At 39.3% G+C, this 17,912-nt stretch overlaps 3 protein-coding genes across 4 annotated transcripts in view; all 3 read right to left on the bottom strand.

Annotated features, from left to right (window-relative positions):
• LOC111262606 (cell growth regulator with RING finger domain protein 1) overlaps window positions 1–1,830 on the bottom strand; it is an 8,608-nt gene extending 6,778 nt beyond the window's left edge. The window contains exon 1 of one of the 2 annotated variants that reach the window (XM_022836983.2): window positions 1,385–1,830. The gene's annotated coding sequence lies outside the window, so the exon portion shown is untranslated. Of the gene's footprint in view, window positions 1–1,106; window positions 1,308–1,384 lie in introns of those variants that run through there. The other variant, XM_022836984.2, reaches the window with a different exon arrangement.
• Window positions 1,831–2,916: 1,086 nt separating this feature from the next.
• Window positions 2,917–10,613, bottom strand: LOC111262604 (VPS35 endosomal protein-sorting factor-like). Its single transcript, XM_022836981.2, has 11 exons — window positions 10,440–10,613; window positions 9,496–9,630; window positions 8,970–9,193; window positions 8,443–8,656; window positions 7,977–8,206; window positions 7,609–7,788; window positions 6,926–7,322; window positions 6,562–6,783; window positions 5,739–6,226; window positions 4,913–5,272; window positions 2,917–4,802 (listed from the first exon to the last, which is right to left on the bottom strand). The coding sequence occupies exons 2-11, from the start codon at window positions 9,628–9,630 to the stop codon at window positions 4,505–4,507; spliced, it is 2,748 nt and encodes a 915-aa protein (XP_022692716.1). The 5' UTR covers window positions 10,440–10,613; the 3' UTR covers window positions 2,917–4,504.
• Window positions 10,614–11,719: 1,106 nt separating this feature from the next.
• On the bottom strand, window positions 11,720–17,661 carry drm (odd-skipped family member drumstick; the record flags this gene model as incomplete). Its single annotated transcript, XM_022836978.2, has 2 exons — window positions 11,720–16,960; window positions 17,531–17,661. Coding segments are annotated over 2 exons (723 nt in total), but the record flags the coding sequence as incomplete, so codon positions are not given.
• Window positions 17,662–17,912: the final 251 nt, after the last annotated feature.

Here is a 17,912-nt window from a genome sequence, read left to right as displayed (position 1 = left end):
TATTAGTACATAGCATTTTAGATATCGGCTGCAAGTTTTGTTCCGCTTTGTTTAATAGATACTTATACATGCAGCGCTTCTCACGGCAACATAACAAGAATGTCTTCGCGAACAAAAAGATTTTGTACAAAAATTTTCAACTAATATACGTACTTTTCACTGGGTTTTAATTCAGAGATAGAACAAATGGGATAAAAAAATGATAATTTATTAAATATTAGCATTTATTAAATTTTGTAGCTTTTGTAAATTTTCTAATTAAAATCGTAATCTTCGTTCATTATTTTCGTCCGAAATAAAATGCATGGTTCATACTGATTAGTTACACAGTTATAACTTTTCGCTTGCTCAGAAAATTCCTAAAAAAATGTCATAAGAGCCAATAGATTTCTGTTAGTACTTCGTATATATCTTACAGTTATCTATAAAATAATGATGATGAGTATTATTTACGGGCGACTAAAAAAATATTTGGTAATCTTGTGGAAACCAGACAGTCCAAAAAAATAGTTTATGCACGCACATAATGGGCTTGCGCAGGATGGTAATTCTTTAACTACAAATTAAACGATATATCGTGCCCATCAGCTGACAAAAACTTCACGCAATTAAACACAAATAATTAAAAAGATATCCTAACGAGAGCTGTATACGATGATGCGGCCAGTAAGATGCAAAGGCCTAAATCACCATCAACACAAATGTATTACCATTCAACCAGAAGTCACTCAGATGACTTCAAACTTATCCTGGCAGTGGGGCTCACCCAGCAACTGAGTGGGTCAGCCGGGGAGGACCTAGGCTAGCACCCACGACTGTAAAAAAAAATCCGTCTGAAATCCGATCATGCAACAAAAACTCTATTTATTCGATTCATACGCCGTCAAGTTGATGTAGGCCCGATGTTGGGGTTTCAACAAACATATTAACATACACACATATACAGATATGCGTTGATAATACGTATCCAAACAAAACCTGAAATTATTCAATGGGGTTGTTTTTTTTCTAAGTGAGCTTACCATTTCCTCATATCTACTGGCTATAATCTACGGGATTGCATCACATTTCGTTTCGTTATTATACTGAATAACAGCACCACATACTGTGTTTTATGCAGGGTTCCTTCCGTCCAGAAATAGAATACACCTTCCTACCACAACGACAATAACAGCCAACTATACAAGTAGCAACAACCTCAACTGAGTTGCCCACTGGCGACTGGCAAAGCTTTCTAATCGATAATGTTCATGTTTCCACGATACTGATCCGTAAAACGTGCCCAACATGTATCTAAGGGGAGCCGCAGGGAGCTACAGGCTATTTAAATGCCCTGCATCACCCCTAATTTCGTCCAGCTGATTGGAAACTGACTTCTACGTACCTGGGCGGAGAGGACGACTGGGAAGGCTTCGAAGTGACGACTAGGATTTAGTGATCGTCACGAGCCATTCGGGAGGGCAATCCACTTATTCATAGATCTCATATTTCGCGTACAAGACAAAACACCAGTGGATGGGCCACTGACGACGACTGGCTATCGCTATTGCTGTTGTGCTACGAAAGCTACGACGACACCCGCAGCAGTAGTTGCTTGCTGCTGTTGTTGATCGCGTATGACCAATCTCAGCAGGCCTCCAACACTGGCAGTTACCGACTAGTCTCGCTGGTCGCTGCGACACGGCGCTTATTTATCGTAGCCACTCGTTCTCTGCAACCACTAAAGAAAGACGAAGTGGCGGCGGCAGCAGCGGTACAGAGAGAGAGAGAGGGAGACTAATAGAAATGCCACCGAAAAAGAAGCAAAACCACGGCCAGCATATAACTAGACAGGGGGCAGCAATTTGAAGTTGGCCAATACTAACAGAATACGATGTTCTCGCTCGTCAGCTGTTTCACGATATGCGTTCGAACGGCGGCGGATTTTGAATTACGGAAAAAAAATGGCTTTAATAATCAGGCTACGTTGCAGAATATAGCAGACGTTACGTTCTATTCAAATACAAAAATTAGAAATAGTGTATTTAGCAATGTGGAGTGGGACATCTGAAGCAGACAGGTGATAATCTACTAATGACGAGAAGGATTAGCTGCCTGTGTCGATAATATGGGTCTATTTGCTTTGGTGCGAAATTTGCCTACGCGTATTATTTGCGGTTCACAGCATGTAACTTAAGAACACGAAAGAAAGAATACGGGGGAAGACAAAAACATGAATTGTGTCTGCGTTGAACTTGTTTCTAGATAAGCTAGAAGCGAGAAGAGGATAAGATGCTGCACTATAATGCATCTAAAACATCCGCCTTGACATATGTCAGTACTGGGTCTAACGCACTATAAACACTAGTGTAAACTTAAAATTTTGGTGTGTATAGTACACGAATTTAGCGTCCATATGAGTAATGCCACTAGTTTCTACGTTGTGAGTCGTTGGAGATTTGAGCTGTGCATTATCACTTTGCGTATACGCGGTTGAAAAAATTTTCCTGTTGGAGATCGAGCTCCCATGTCCCGCGTGACAGCCGGAGATACTGACCACTATACTAACAACGATGACAAGTCTTCGACTTCAAACATCGAACCAACCTTTATGTAAGGACTGCTAAATAAAAACATTGAGTTTACAATCGCTACTACCATTTAGTATTATTCCAGATAAGTACTTCTACTACAACAACTTATCATTGTTGAGCGTTTGAACTAGGTCTTCCCTTGAAAAAGCCATGCACCACAAGTTCAAGCCTCGCGGAACGATGCATCACTGTACTACACTTTTTAAATCAGTCGACGCAGTTTAGAAGCCTTTTATGAAGACGCATTAACATTACGCGTAGTTTGTGTTCTTCGAGCAGGTCGATAGTGCACACAAGCACGCACAAAAATATTTATTATAGATTACAGAGGAACAGGAACGCATTATTATGTCTTGCACATATTTATTGAAAACACTCCAAATGTTTATTGTGGTCGAATCAAGTATGTGGTAATTTGGTTTATTATACCTAGCCTTTTATTATAATAGCGAGGTATTCTAAAAATTAAACCGCTAATTTAAGTGTTCTTCTGAAGTTATGCATTTACAATAAGTAAGAGCAGAATCCCTTTTGTAAGAAATGAGTAAAATCTAGGGCCAAATAAGAAAGAAGTATTTATACATTTTGGCTAAACTTCAAGCCAACGCCATTTAATTAAGATGCGCATAGAAGGCTTTTCATTAAGCACGCTAAAACCTTTGAAAATAATTCTATATGTATATATACATATATATACCTTCAGTGTATGAAGCTTGAGTTGACAGCGACCTTTGAGTTTTACGATATGATTCGTCTTCATTTAAATCATGCCTCATACAGTTATATTATAGACACATCAGAAAAGCACAGTTTCAACCAGGCCCTGCTTGCATGTTCTGGTGTAAACTAAAGGATTTTAAAAACAATGGTGGCGTACATGGAACAGCATGGCCACTCGGACATATAAAAACTGAGCCTATCAGATAGGCCATCAAATTGTTATACACTCTGTACTTACGAGGAAATTTAGTCTGCTTAGGCCGCACTTAAAGGTTGTTCGCAATCTACTGCAGTATAACAGACTCAAAGAAGGTTATGGACTTCGTCCACCAGGGTTTATGAGCGTACCGGGGTACCTACTATCATTTCTAGTAAGTTACTACACGCAGTTCTTTTTTAAGGTTAAATTATCTTACTTACCTTTTGGTATAGTATATGAACTTGTTTATTCAGTGCCTAAGTCAACATGGTCCTCAAGTATGATTATATTTTAAGTGAGGGAAAATAAATACAACGTTTGTTCTAAAAAAAAAGCTTATCTAAAAGAGTTCATTGCATTTTTTATAACTAGAGTAAATTTAGTCGTAAAATTAAGTATTATAAATTGAACATCACTGATTTTTAGGTCGGAGAATCAATTCTGTTTTATCTAGACACTTCGTGCGAATTATAAACTACCCGCTAAACAAAAAGGACGGGGGGGTTGTTCTGAGGGCCAACGATATACAGATATTTTTATGTCAAATGTGCAATAAATAAACAACTAATTAACATATAATCTCTCTAAAAATGAATTTTCAACAATTATATATTCCGTTAAACCATTCCACTAAACAGACTTTGCGCGTTTGTTGCAAACAGTTATTACATATCGTTTTTTTAACTTTCTACTCTTTATACCAAACGTATTCTTACACTCGTACACATCGTAAAGATTTACAGATATTTTATAGACAACCATTTACAGATCTTCAAGGCTCTCTAGTCTCTTCCGTTAGTACGGCAGCTTAGCAGTGCCCTGTAAATGTTCGGTATTTTGCTTTCTGTTCTGACTCCTGCAAATTGTAATTTGTCTCGTAGCATGCCTGTCTTTCGATTCTAGAAGTGGAATAAAAATCTGACTAATTTCCATTTTTCTTTTTCTCGATATCTCATACAGAAATGAACTTTAATATACCCCATGCCAACTTAATAACAGTAAAATTTAATATCTATGTTAGGCAATTTAAAAGGTCAGTGTTATTCGCCCTGCGCTCAATATAGTTTCGCAGAGCAAACATCGTATCTGGCGGGACAATATTTGTTCCTTTTGTAAGAGACCACAACTTCACGATGAGCGCTTGACTTGGTCCCGGTACGCTGGCAGCTCCGTGACTTGCCAAGGTATATAGAAGCTCAACCATGAGTGTTGCCTGCCTATTGAACAGTTTCGAGTCACGTAAAAGAGCTAAGTAATCAATGATTTTAGAAAGAATAGTAGATGCTAGCACTTCGACAGCTTCGACATACCTGAAACAATTAGCATTACAAATCAATTTCTGTATTGAAGTACCATCCAACAAGAACTCTAGTGTATCGAACTTCTTATAGAATATAAAAGACCATTTGCAAGATCTAACCTTTGGTCACCGCCGTAAAGTGAGTCGTTGCAGTCAAGCTGTATATCCTCAGCCCACGGTGTGGCCATCCGCGAAAGAACTCGGAGGGTCGCTAGCCAAAGACGGGGCTTTACATCAGTATGTGGATCAAATACATATTCGTCAATGGCCTCAAGTAGGGTCTTCACAAGCGATAAAGGATCTTCGCGAGGATCGTCTGGCGAGTAAACCAGCTGTCCTAAAAGCAGCGTAACACAAGAGTACAGTTCCCGTTCCGGAAGTGTGGACAATGAGTCCAAGGCTGCCTTGTAACAGGCATCGGCGTGTGCGTGACACTGATACTTCAATGCCACGATTGCTGTCTCAAGGTAAAGCTTGAAGCTGATAATGAACAGTAAACACCCATGTTTAAATAGTGATTATTAGTTTAGCTATAAATATAATTGTTACAGCTAATCATCTTGTTGATGAACAAAATGAACATGCACATCTGGACAGCCATCCAGATACTGAGGGAAAAATTAAGTGATTTTCATGAAAGGTTGTAATGATGAATGTAACTAAGTTATGATCAATTTTTAGGTACACTTGGACCCACATGGAGCGCAATATGTAGCTAAGCAAACTTGCTCGTTTAATCATCCCGAAGATATCCCGAGGAATCTTCGGCATGATCAGAGCCAGCTCTAGTTCTACCTTCACGAGCTTGACAAAATTTTTTTGCATTTCTTGCTAAAATAAAATAGAAGCTAATCCCTCCTCCTTTGTTTAGATAGATTGTGTAGTATGTGTTGCAACAAACGTGCTTCAGAAAGTCCAAATTACACAACGTTGGTGTCAAACTTACCGCATGGTCGAATCGTAAACTGACGGAACAGTCACAATGCAATATGCTAAGCAAGCCTTGGCCTGAGTGGCACTTTTTCGTGAATGACGTCCCCTAATCGTTGCCTGTAGTCGCACGGCTAACCGATTAACCGCGTGTACGAGATGGATTAGAACGTCGTCCAACGTACCCAGGCAGGCACGGGCGTCAATAAAGAACGAAAGCTGTGCTTCAACGTCATCCGGATACTCAATACGATTGATAAAGCCGCATACAAGGCTGGCAAGGCTTCTACGAGAGTCGTCAAGAGTTAACGCGGTGACAGAGGAAAGCATCGTCTTTGACACGTGCATTAACGACGACACCAATACGGCTTCGCAGGTTGACTCCTTTTGGCGACGTGTAAATGTATCAACAAGTGAACGGCAGGCGTCTGTTTTGTACGGTTCCTTTTGTATAAGATCGAGCAAAGGCAGAAGTCGATCCATATTGAACAACGACAATAAGTCCTGTAACCAAATGTAACGATAAAGGCGCTAGACTGATGTATCAATCAATGTCATGACTCATAAAAATGGCTATGGAATGAATTCTAGAACTTCACTGTGACACAGATGTGCTGTAGTAGCGAAAGGAGAAAGTTTTTTCTTTTCAATTATGCTCTTCTATCGGAAAAGGTTTAAGTTTAAAAGCGCCAATAAAATATATTGGTTTGACCAAGGGTACACGATATATATGGAAATTCATTCGCGCAATTTTGTGTGCTTTACGTTCGTTGTATAGATTCGCGACTTAGGCTATGCTCCGAAGATTGCTCCGTGAATTCAAATCTATGAATACCTACCTGTATGTTGCATGCAATCCGATCAATGATAGCGTACAGCTGACTTTGGTGCCTTTCGTAAGCGCGATCGATGTTCATCTGTTTGATAGTCACCGCAATAAACGTGTTGATATCGGCAAAGTCCATGTGCCTGCAGACGTAATCAACCCACACCTCAGCGCAAGACATGTAATCTGCGGAATTCTTGAAACGAGCGACGTGCTTCCAAACCTGATTCAAAACCTGAGTACGTTTGATAAAAAAAAAATCACTTATGAAACGAAACGGCCCTTTTCGAAACTTTTGAAAATATGAGGTAAAATTATGTTTACTTCGGGTCACATAAAAAGTTTACCAAATTGCTGCAGTGCAGACCAACACGTACCTTGATACGTACGCCCTCAGGTGGATCTTCTACCATAAGACAAAGACCAAGACTTCGGTAAAGTTGTGCTTTCGGTGCCGTCACTGTGTCCGCTTCATTGATCTTTTCAACGATCTGTTCCGCTCTCTGCGCAACGAATTGCGGTCTCATAGCCGTGAGGAGAGCGTTTAGTAGTAATGCTGAGTTTCGCTGCGTGCATTTGTTGAGCAGATCATTAAGTTGTTTATCGCGTGCTGTCTGTGTAACCCACTGAAGTAAGAACTCGAACGCTGGCGTAAACAGGGCATAGTATGAAGGCAAGTCGACTAGGTCCGACTTGAGTCGTTCCTCCACGATTGATGACTCCAGTTGGCTATAGGTTACCAGGAGACCGAACATCAGCTCGGATAAATGTTCCCTGCATTTTAGTTGAAAGAGTTAAAATACGTAATGGGTACTTATCAAAATATCTTGCATATGTTATGTTTCAGCAAGCGTTATAAGTAAACTAAGCATTTGCGGTTCCCTGAAATGGTCGCATGGCTTGTTCGAAGCAGTGCCAGATCTGAATTTTAATTAGTAATCTTAAGAGCACTGCTTTTCTTCAGCAAGAGTTCTGTTGCACCCATCCGTACGTAAATTCGATATGAAAAACATCGATGGAAAACAAGCGGGTCCGGGTTAAACTTTAGTTACCGACTAACCTGCCCTTTGGAGCAACTCTGGAGCCAATCCTTGCAAGGTAACAGCGTGCATATGCTGCTACCAATGGGTCTCCGATGCCCGTTATTGTCTTCGCAAGGCGTAGGAGACCCTTGTGCATTTGTGCTCCTTTGGGATCCAAAAAACGATACGACTGCAGAATACAAGCCTCCACGTAAAACCTGTGGACGGTGTATTAAGCGACATCATTAGCAAGCGACAGGAAAGAACAAAGCATCTGATAAAAATATATACCGTACTCCGTCTTATAATTGTTTTGTAAGAAAATCCAAGATTATCATAAAGTAAGGATATTTGCTTCGAAAAATATTGCATCGTATATGGATGAAACGTTCAAAAAAATGTATACCTGGGAATAAGTTCGCGTATTGATGCAACCTTATAAAACCAGTTGCGAGCTGTTTCAGCGGCTCCATCTTGGTTCTCTTGATATTTAGCATGCAATCGCTCGAAGACGAGCTCCCCGAACAGATCGACAATGTCTGTGATCAATACGAATTTTGCCGGATAGAAACGCACGGAACTGTCAGCATCTACTAACAGTTTGGAGCACTGAATCACCATTTTAAGCGCATTAACCTGTAATATCATAGCGATGCTCGTGATAAAAGCATGAATTAGCGGACAGAGTTCCTGATGTTAAATTTATCAAATATTAATCAAGTATATTTCCCCATTACGCCTTCTACCTGTGATACATATTCTGCCCTAGGTAACAAACCTCTCACGGTGGAAAAACGATAGAACGTCTCAACGGCAAGAAGTTCTACAACTTCTATATATATATACATATTTTCTCTAATATATCCCTTTACCTTTTCATCCCTATTCCAAGCGCTGACCATGGCAGACTTCAACTCGAGCAGTCTTCGGGTATACTCCTGAACCGACAGGTTTCTTAGCTCTTTAATAGATCCTTCTTCAAATGAATCTAGTTGTTCGTGCCGCGAACCCGACGACACCGGCGATGGCATTTCTCCAGAAAGATACGACGAAGCCAGTGACAGTCGCTCAACTCCAGAACCAAATCTTTACGGACGCAAATAGAAGAATCGATCATCATGTTATTGGCTGACAGTAAACATGATGTAATATTAGATTAGTAATAATTAGTATGAAGACACGGACAGATGGCTTCATTTCCATAAATCACTTTGAGGATTTCAAGCTGGCTGATTCCGATAATGCGCGAATAGATATTTGCTGTGGCTAGCGGCTTCACCGAACATTTCTTGACCCAGATTTTCCGAGTTTGTATTCATAACAAACCAGGGCCTACAATATTGTATCTAGATTTATTTTTTAGAAATGTTATCTTTAATATAAGTAACTAACCACGAACCTGGACAGAATGCCGGCCTTTTTGCTGGGCCAAGTATCGATTGCAGGTATCTCTTCTTCAAAGATATTGCGCTTTTGGCCTGAGCCATCGCTGAATGGCTCATCGGAAAATGCTGAAAGTGGATCCCACATGGCTTCGCTCGTTCCGGTGGATGAGGCTGATAGGGGACCTGCTGGAAGTGGACCTTCCTCGCGCGGTTTCTCTTCGGAGTTTTGTGGCATCACCTTTAAAACAATTACAAGTAAGTTTAGACATTAAAAACTGTACATATGAGTGCAGAAAGTAGCATATCCTTCGAAGTTAGACAAGTCAACATTTAATATATATATATATTTTTTAATAGAGCAAGTCAACAAAGACTGACAAAACTAAAGAATTGAAATAAAATTTGTAAAAAGTAAGGAAAAAGTAATTTTCTTTTCGCTGGTGTCCCTGCTTCCTCGTAACATCATAAAAAGCAGCGACTTTTCACAGAGATGCCCTATGCATAATAATAGAAGCACAAATCTGGTTATATTTATCAGACCTTGCTTTTCATAGGTGACACATGGCCAGCTAGGGGATGAGCCTGACCCACAGCGATCAAGGCAGGTCTGTAATCTGGCCTCTGCAGATCTTTGTATGGAGCAACTTTCCATGGAAAAATAATGTTAGATGACATCTGAAAAAGCAAATCAAGAAAGTTAAAGGTAATATTCCACTTCCATAACGACTGTCATATTTCCAAAGGTTTTGATGTATAGAAAGGTTTAAATCCCTCTAGCAAATCAAATAAAAATCCTTTAACGTGTGCATTGAATATGTTATCATTATGCGCCTTTCCAAGTTAGAGAGAATATCAACTGCTCAGTAAAACAAGCCTAAATTATACAGAATACTTAAAAATAATAATATAATGATAATGCCCCGGTTGGTATTTTGAATTTACAAACATTGCTCTACGAAACTTATCGAATATTACTAGTTGGAATACGATATGTTTAAGTGTATGGCATCGCACATAGCCACGCCCGTAACCGCAAATATGCAAACGCAAAAAAAACTACAAAAATTACTAATCTACTGCATTATACATAAATCATCCCCATTTTCAACACCTTGAAGCACTTCAAGATAGCTTAGCGCGGTTCTCGTTACTGCTATGTATCAAACACTGGGTAACATTTTAGTCCGCAGCAATAATTTATCTGTGCAAACTTCATAGCAAAGGATTTCTGTACAACAATATGTAAGTAACATTACAGTGTAATTCTTAACAATGTACACCTCTACACAAAAAAAAAACAGATCATCGACTTGTTGATTGAAGAGATGTGTTAACATTCTGTCGAGTACGCGATGTATAAGAAATATCTACACAATACATAATCTATGATATCTAGTTAAACCAAATTTCGACAAAGGTGCAGAAAAGTAATAAGTTACGCTCAAAGTATATTTCTAAGAATGAAGGTGAGCTAGGTAACTTACGTTAGCTATTTTACGTCCTTTTACTTTTGTATAGATATGAGAGATCACTGTGTCTCTGACCGTTTTCCATAAAATAGCGGCATCAGGTTATTGCACAAGGCCACCAAAATGCTGATTGGAACACTAGCAGCTGATATCTGTTACTCCCTCCCACCATCACCACAGGCTGTTTTGATGTTGGCGAGGGCGAGTAGAGCGCCGATACGGTAAATCCAAGCGCCAAATTTGAATCGGTACTCCACCTAAGGTGAAGTCGCGGTGATAGCATAGGCTGTTAGTAAATGTGGAATATGGTAAATATAAGTTACGTTTCTAAAAGTTTCTGTAACCCAGAAGACGATCCGATCATTGTTGGTGACTACAAGCAATGTTACTAGGTAACGACGAATCATCGCTGATCTATTGAAAAAATAGTTTTGTTAATAAGATATGAACAAACGTAATTTATCAACTTTAATGACTAATGGATTCGGAAGGAAATGTTCAATGATTTGGTATTGATTAATAACAGATTTCGCGTTCAGAGCAGCTTATAGAGACTTTTCTAAAGCCCGTGATAAAGCCTTTAAAGATATACGAATCGTGTGACACCCATCATCTGAAACAAATGACTGCCACGTGAACCATTAGTCTGATGATAAAAGGACTTCAGCGAGTAAAACGGAGCCTGTGCTTACCTGTTGCCCCGTTAAAAGTTGCTTAAATCAATTAAAATAGTCATGGTTAATTTTTAGGCCTTAGGAGAAATTACCTGGAAGCTTTATTATAAAGGCCTAGAATTAATTCCCAACACGTTCGATTTTTGCAAATATAACATTAAAGCTATGTCGTTCAGAGCCGAAATGTGAGTGTTCCGGGCGTATTCCGTCCATAGCCAGCCGCGACTTAAACGTGATGATTGGTTTCTGTCAATGCAGATTGTCTATTTGTTCTGCGTCTACCAATCTTCTGAAGCTGAAATATTGCGTACCAATAATACGAATGTAACCAAAAAGGATGATGCTTATGTTTGGCGACGATGCCAAATGTCTATATTAGACGTCTTCTGTACGTCGATAGCTCTGTGCATCGTACCTGTGTTTCAGTGTATCTCATCATCCCGTTTTAGCTAATTGGAAGTTTGCCAGCAGCAAAGGCTTCGCTAAGGCAGTGAGGAAGCCGAGCATAGTACCATCAATAATCGAGATTTACTGTCTCGTCAGCGTAATATCCTCTAAAATTTGGAAGAACTTGAGTGTTCATTTACTGCGCACCGTTACTATTAAATAAAGAAGCATACATTTTTCTTTTGCTTTCGTCTTACAAAAAAACGTAATTAGTTTATTTATTTTTATTTACAGACCTCGTTGAGATTATCAGTGTTACACAACAGAATCCGACCGCCTCGTACGGATAATGATGAATAAGCATCTCTAAAGTTAATGTTGATTTATATATACTGTGTAGTCTTATGTGTATATTATAAATAAGAATTTGTTTGGCCTTTTATGCAATAAGAACCTCCGTTCTTCGAGAGGGGTAACCACCCCTGCGCTGATATGTCTGCTTCCCTACAAGTATGTAATATTTCATGCATGAAAATAATATATAGGCGACGAAAATTGGTATTTATTATGAAATGATGGCACACGACAAACGTATGAAAGGTGACAAATTAGCATATCGTAGCTTTTCGGCCTTGATTCGAGGTTACATGGTTTCTTGTGCCCATTTAAAATGTATCCGTATGAGATGAAATAAAGTCCAGTCTCAAAATGTTCTATCATGATCTTTCCAATTAATATAGATTGCACCGAACACTATGATACCTCATGTAGCATATATCTAATTTCAAGCTCCTTTCTTGTAGTGTGAACAAAAAAAAAGGAATTAAACCTCATAAAATGAATAAAACAACAGGGGCAATTGACAGTTATTTCACCCTGATTTACCCCTGATAATTCATTTACGGTTAAGACTCTACTACTATAGATTAGGTCGGACCCCGAGTCGGATCCAGGCTTCGTTATTTATTGCGACATTGTTATTGGCACCGTTATAACGTATACGGAATTAATAGTTCACAAATCATATATTCGAATCTAAAGCGGCGCTTTCTTGTGGGACAAATACAAGACGAATTTGAAAAACAGATTATTAACTGATCCAACAATGAACTCCACTCATACATCCTTAAAGACGATTTAAAGCCGAAAGTAAATTTGCAATAACAGAACTCAACTCAGGCTAATTGTAACCCCCGTTTTCACTGGGTTTACAATAGAGCCAGTAATGATTGTTGAAAAACTTTAATGCAATACACCGTCCCATAGTACCCACTGGATCTTTGAATGAGATTCACAAATCACTTAATATTCATTATATAACTTGAACTTATTGTTAATACATACGTATACGTTGATAGCTCCGTTAAGCGATGTCTGTGTAGCTTTTTTTGCGAGTAATTAACGTTGAATGTCATAGCAAACGTTATAAGAAAAAAAAAAAGCTAAATAATAGTAATATTGTATGTTCAAAAACATTCCAATATTTTAATTTACAACACGTTGATCTTCATGAATTTTGCGCTAAGACATATATAACTTCCGAATTAATACGGATAGACCGCATTGATCGTACACGATTTTTCGACTTTTAGACAAACTCTATGATCTTTCTCTTTACTTCAATATCTGTGCGTGATTTACGGAACACTGTATATATACTTCGACTGATCTTTGACTGAACCAAGTAAAAGGAGCCTGCTGGGTAGCCACACTAATATACGCGAGTAATTAGATCAATAGTGTGGATAGAAGCTGAGGGTGTATACTCGGGCGAAATCGTTTCGGTCATATCCGATGAGCAGAAGATGAGACTATTTATCAGTATCTGCATAGGAGTGAAACGTCCTTGAATGATGAATTTTGTACAGCTATCGAGAACAGTCCCTCACGATATTTTCTCGTCTTTCTATTAGATAGTTACAGAATTTTTGCTAACTTTCCCCGTTTCCAGTACTAAACAACCATTGACGGCTATCAAAACCGAGCGATTGACATGGCCTATTGATAGCGTGGCGAAAGCTCTAAATTCGACAATTTCTTTACATCGAATCGACGTAGCGGTACTTCGAACACTGAGACCGGAGCTATCGTTATTGGAGAGTATTCTTGCAGTGCATGATGCCGTTCGGTATAAATCAGAGTACACGTAGACACTCAGGTCATGTAATAAATGTCTGTATGTGTATATGTGAGCAACTATGTAGCAAAATACGATCTGTATATCAGGTTGTGTCGTTCAAACGACGGCTAACAAAGTCGCCTCCGCTCTTTATTTTATATAACACTTTTCTAAGACAATTCTTTATTTATTCTCGTTTTGATCACAGGCGGAAGTGGAATATATAATAATTCAACCTACTAATAACAGTAATTTATAAATAATTGTTGAATTGATTCCCACTCCTAAAGTAAAGGAAATTTGAAATTGAATCAATAACAGCATTGGTAATCCTTTTCTTCGATTTTTTAAAAAAATTTTAGTCCATGTAGTTCTTCAGCAACGTGAAAACTTATGCATAACCATGTACGTAATGGTTGCTAAAAGAATTATGCTTTCTCAATCGTTCGGTGCTTTCAATAAGGGTTAGTCCTTGGAAGCAACCGGTAGTCGTTATTGGGGGCCAATATTTGGCAAGCAGTTTTTGGGCAGTTATTAGAGACTTTCGCGCAAAACCAGTGGACAAGATACATGAATGACAAAAAAAAAAAAAAAAACGAAGAAAACGTGTTATGTTGCAGGACACAACATTCTAATAATGGCATATTCAAGAGATATAAAACGTCAAGGATAAAAACATAAATTAACTTAATAACGTAACTAATGTAAGCAATCAATATCTGTCTATGTATCATAATAACTTACTAATGTTAATTATCATAACAGTTTCTGTTATAATTATCATTACTCAACAAACGCACGCAAGAAATATACATTAACAGGGTGCTCTGAGGGCACTGTTGGCATAACATGAAAAATAAACCTTTGGTCACTCATTCAGCTTTGTCTCTCTCATTCCATTCGTGTTTAATTAATGGACCGTTTAGAAATGGCAGTGGGGTCCTGAAGGCTCGTTAACTGTAACGTAACTCTCTGTTTTCCTCAAAGGACCAACTTGATCCGTTTAACTGCTTAACCTTCCATTAATGAAGAGTGGGCATCGAAGTTCCAACACCATTGTTGTTCAAGATGAATTTTTCTCCGTTAAGTGATGAAAACGATTAGCATGAAGTAACGATACGTAGTTGGTGTCACTTTAAATTATATGCATAGCACGTAGCATAGAAGGTAATCTATTACAGTAAGTACTACGAAGTTACGCGCCGCCCCCTCCCCGCGCCCCTGACATATAAAAACAGTTAGGATTGTGAAAGCGAGTACTACATTGAAAAACTCGAAAAGATCCATTGCAATGCAACTAGCTGCAAAGCTACGTTCGCACGTTATTAGAACTGTATTTAGAAACATAGTGGTCGGTGGCGATAACAGTGCCCTTTGGGAATTAGCAATCGTTTTCAATACTATTTGACATAAAACCGCTCCTAGCGAGTTCAGTGTTGGAATTTTAATTTCACGTTCATATAGAAAATATATACGATAGCTAAGTAACATATCTAGGGAAAATATATTTACCATATTCTTGTGAGTTAGAGATTTTTTTAAAAAAATCAATTAAACTAACTGGTGATCGTTAAACTAAGTGGCGATAATGTGAGGCGTATCAAGCCCGGCAAACTTGCTTCAAGCAGGCCTTTCATTGAACAACAGATTTTTTGGGTCGCTTGTTTGGGATGGGCATTCTTGAATATATGTACATACTGAATGTGACTGACCACACAATAACACCTTAAAGTTGAGTGTTTTGTGCACAATAGCTAGTAATTCATAAGGAAATTTATGCATGTAGAGACTGGCGCCGTGGAGAAGGCGAAATCAACAGGATTGTTTGAGCCCACATCGATATCTATTGACAGGGAGCTAGAAATGTTCAGAATTTGATATTAGGATTCTCAGATCCCCCGTGAATTTCCATTCAGATAGATGCTATTGTCATAGCAATGTTATGATGATAGGTATATGTGCATTTTCGATGCCAAACACTTTTGTTGCTACAGCTAAAATTAACTTTTATGTAAACACCTTTTTGGGTTGTCGATGTATTACTATAGATCAGTAAGCTGCCGTTTAATGAGCTTGGCCATGCGAGCAGAAAAAAAAACAATGTTTTCTGTAGAACAACAATCTCAGTCACTCTATAGTTAAAATGCTTTGAAGTCTAGGCAGACCACAAATGCCCGTTTTGAGGTTCAATACACAGATCTGTGGTAATTATTCGAGGCGATTTGAGTATTAATTCACTACACAAAAGAAACGAGGGTCAATGTACAAAACTCATTTAAAATTTTGTCAGGTGCAGCTCTTCCTTTTTTACATGGCGCCGGCTGGATCAGGTTCAAATCCGGCAGCATTTTTGAAAGGGATTAGACAACACCTTGACAGCAACATCAGGCCCATTAAGGTAACACCTTCAACATGAACACCCAGAATTGCTACGTGTAATATTCTGAGTCATTTTTACGAGAAAAAAATGTTAACAAAGTATGGCCAACTGACCAGAACTACCATCAAGTTGAGTTCTGAACACTTCGGGTCACAGCCGATCACGCTGTTCAGCATAACAATAAGGCTACTAAAGCATTCGATATAAAATGCTACTCCCTTTTGATCGGCAGCACTTAGTAACAGATCCGAAGAACGCCTATCAACGAACACGGCAGCTTTTTGGATGCGCGAATTTGATTGCTATATTCAGCGTACAGCCTCAAGCAGACCAGGGAAGCGTAATTCGCCAGCAAAGACCCTTTTAGACGATGTACTTTTCGCCCTACGATGACGTTCGGAAATCCAAGGGAAGATGTTGCAGCGTCCCTGAGGACGTGATTAAGTCGCCTGAGGTAGAAGATGTCGTCCTGTCACGTTTATGTCCGTTGTGCATTTTAAGTTTAAGTAGCTCGAATATCGATGCACTGTGTGCAGGTAAAGGTAGCGCTGGACCGCTGCTGTTACTTCCATTGCCTGGTAGAACTCCTAGATTGGACGAGAGCGGCAGTAAATCGGCTACCAGATCGTATCGTTTCATCTCTTCTTCCGACTCTTCAGTTTCAGAAGGCATCAACATACTCATGCTGGCATAACGTGCGCCCCCTGTGGATCCACCATTCCCGTGTGCTAAATGGGCATCTTCGGCCGTCCAAGATAACGACAAAGAACGTGGCTGCCGCCCGTGATGGGCTATCGATGGCAGCTCTTTGAGTTCGATCTCTGGGTGCTTCGAATGGTGGTGATTGCGGAGTGTCGTACGCTGCGAGAAACGCTTCCCGCAAACCGCGCAGGGATACGGCCGTTCTCCAGTGTGGGTTCGTTGATGTCGCTTCAGATCCGATGGCCACTTTGTTACAAACGAACATGCATCGCACCTACAGCGCAGTCGAAATAGAGGACAACAAATATTTAGGCCGAAAGGTATTATATTTAATATTCATTCACTAGTTAAAGTAACGGTAAAACAGAAAGTCGCCAATACCGGCCATTGGCAACTTGTCTGCCTTATGGAACTTGTATGCCATAACGAACACATGTGGGGCATCTGCCAGAGATCAGGGCGCAGGAACCAGCATAATAGTTTCATGCTAGAAATTTATTATCCGATATAACGTCGTTCTAGACATAAGCCTCTACGCATCTGTTTTTCAATAGAGAGGAAAACATTCTTCTAGAGACGGTCTAGTTGCAGCTAGTTCTACTTCAGAGATTTTGAGCATCGTTTTGTGGTTTATGAGCACATTTCAGCATAAATTAGTAGCTAAAGAGTAACTATTTTGTATGATATGCTTAGCAGTCCAGTCTGCCATATGACGGTCATGAAGCAGAACAATACGCAACTATTTTCTAGCTTGTCGATAGGATCCTGGTTAAAGACGACTTTGACTTCTTTAAAAACAAACCCACTATGAATGTGTTTGCGCGCAGATACGGCCAAATTGTACCTGTATTTGCATTCGGGGTCATTGTCTGCGTAGGTTCGCCGCCGACCTTTTTTTACAGTTTGGCATTCGGGCTTGTCAAGCAGACTAAGGCCAAGGACAGATTCTGAAAATTGGAAACAAAGAAACGAAATCGTTCATTTTCTTCCACAACAACGTTTAAATCAACAGTAATACTAGCATGCAGTAGTTACGAATTGTTGTTACTAAGGAAATAGACTGTTAATTGGTGTAAATTCGATAAGACGGTGCGATTACGATGTTCCAAGTACGCGCGCCGGTCCGCTGGTACCTGCAAGAATAGCTCAGGTTAAATACTGTTGTCTTGTTTCTCGCCCACAATTGAATGTCAACATCATATTCTTTAACGCATCTGTTTCGCTAA

Source organism: Varroa jacobsoni, unplaced genomic scaffold (genome assembly GCF_002532875.2).
Source record: "Varroa jacobsoni isolate VJ856 unplaced genomic scaffold, vjacob_1.0 scaffold_679, whole genome shotgun sequence".
In the NCBI taxonomy this organism is placed as follows: Eukaryota; Metazoa; Arthropoda; class Arachnida; order Mesostigmata; family Varroidae; genus Varroa; species Varroa jacobsoni.
Note: the sequence above shows the minus strand (reverse complement) of the source record. Positions and strands in the feature narration are given on the sequence as shown.

Bases quoted from the DNA above. Each gene is read 5' to 3' on its own strand.
- LOC111262604 (XM_022836981.2), bottom strand. From the start codon at position 9,630: ATGTCATCTAACATTATTTTTCCATGGAAAGTTGCTCCATACAAAGAT. The intron at 9,194-9,495 runs GTCTGATAAATA...ATTGTTTTAAAG, and splicing joins TGTCACCTATGAAAAGCAAG to GTGATGCCACAAAACTCCGA. The intron at 8,207-8,442 runs GTAAAGGGATAT...ATGATATTACAG, and splicing joins CTTGGAATAGGGATGAAAAG to GTTAATGCGCTTAAAATGGT.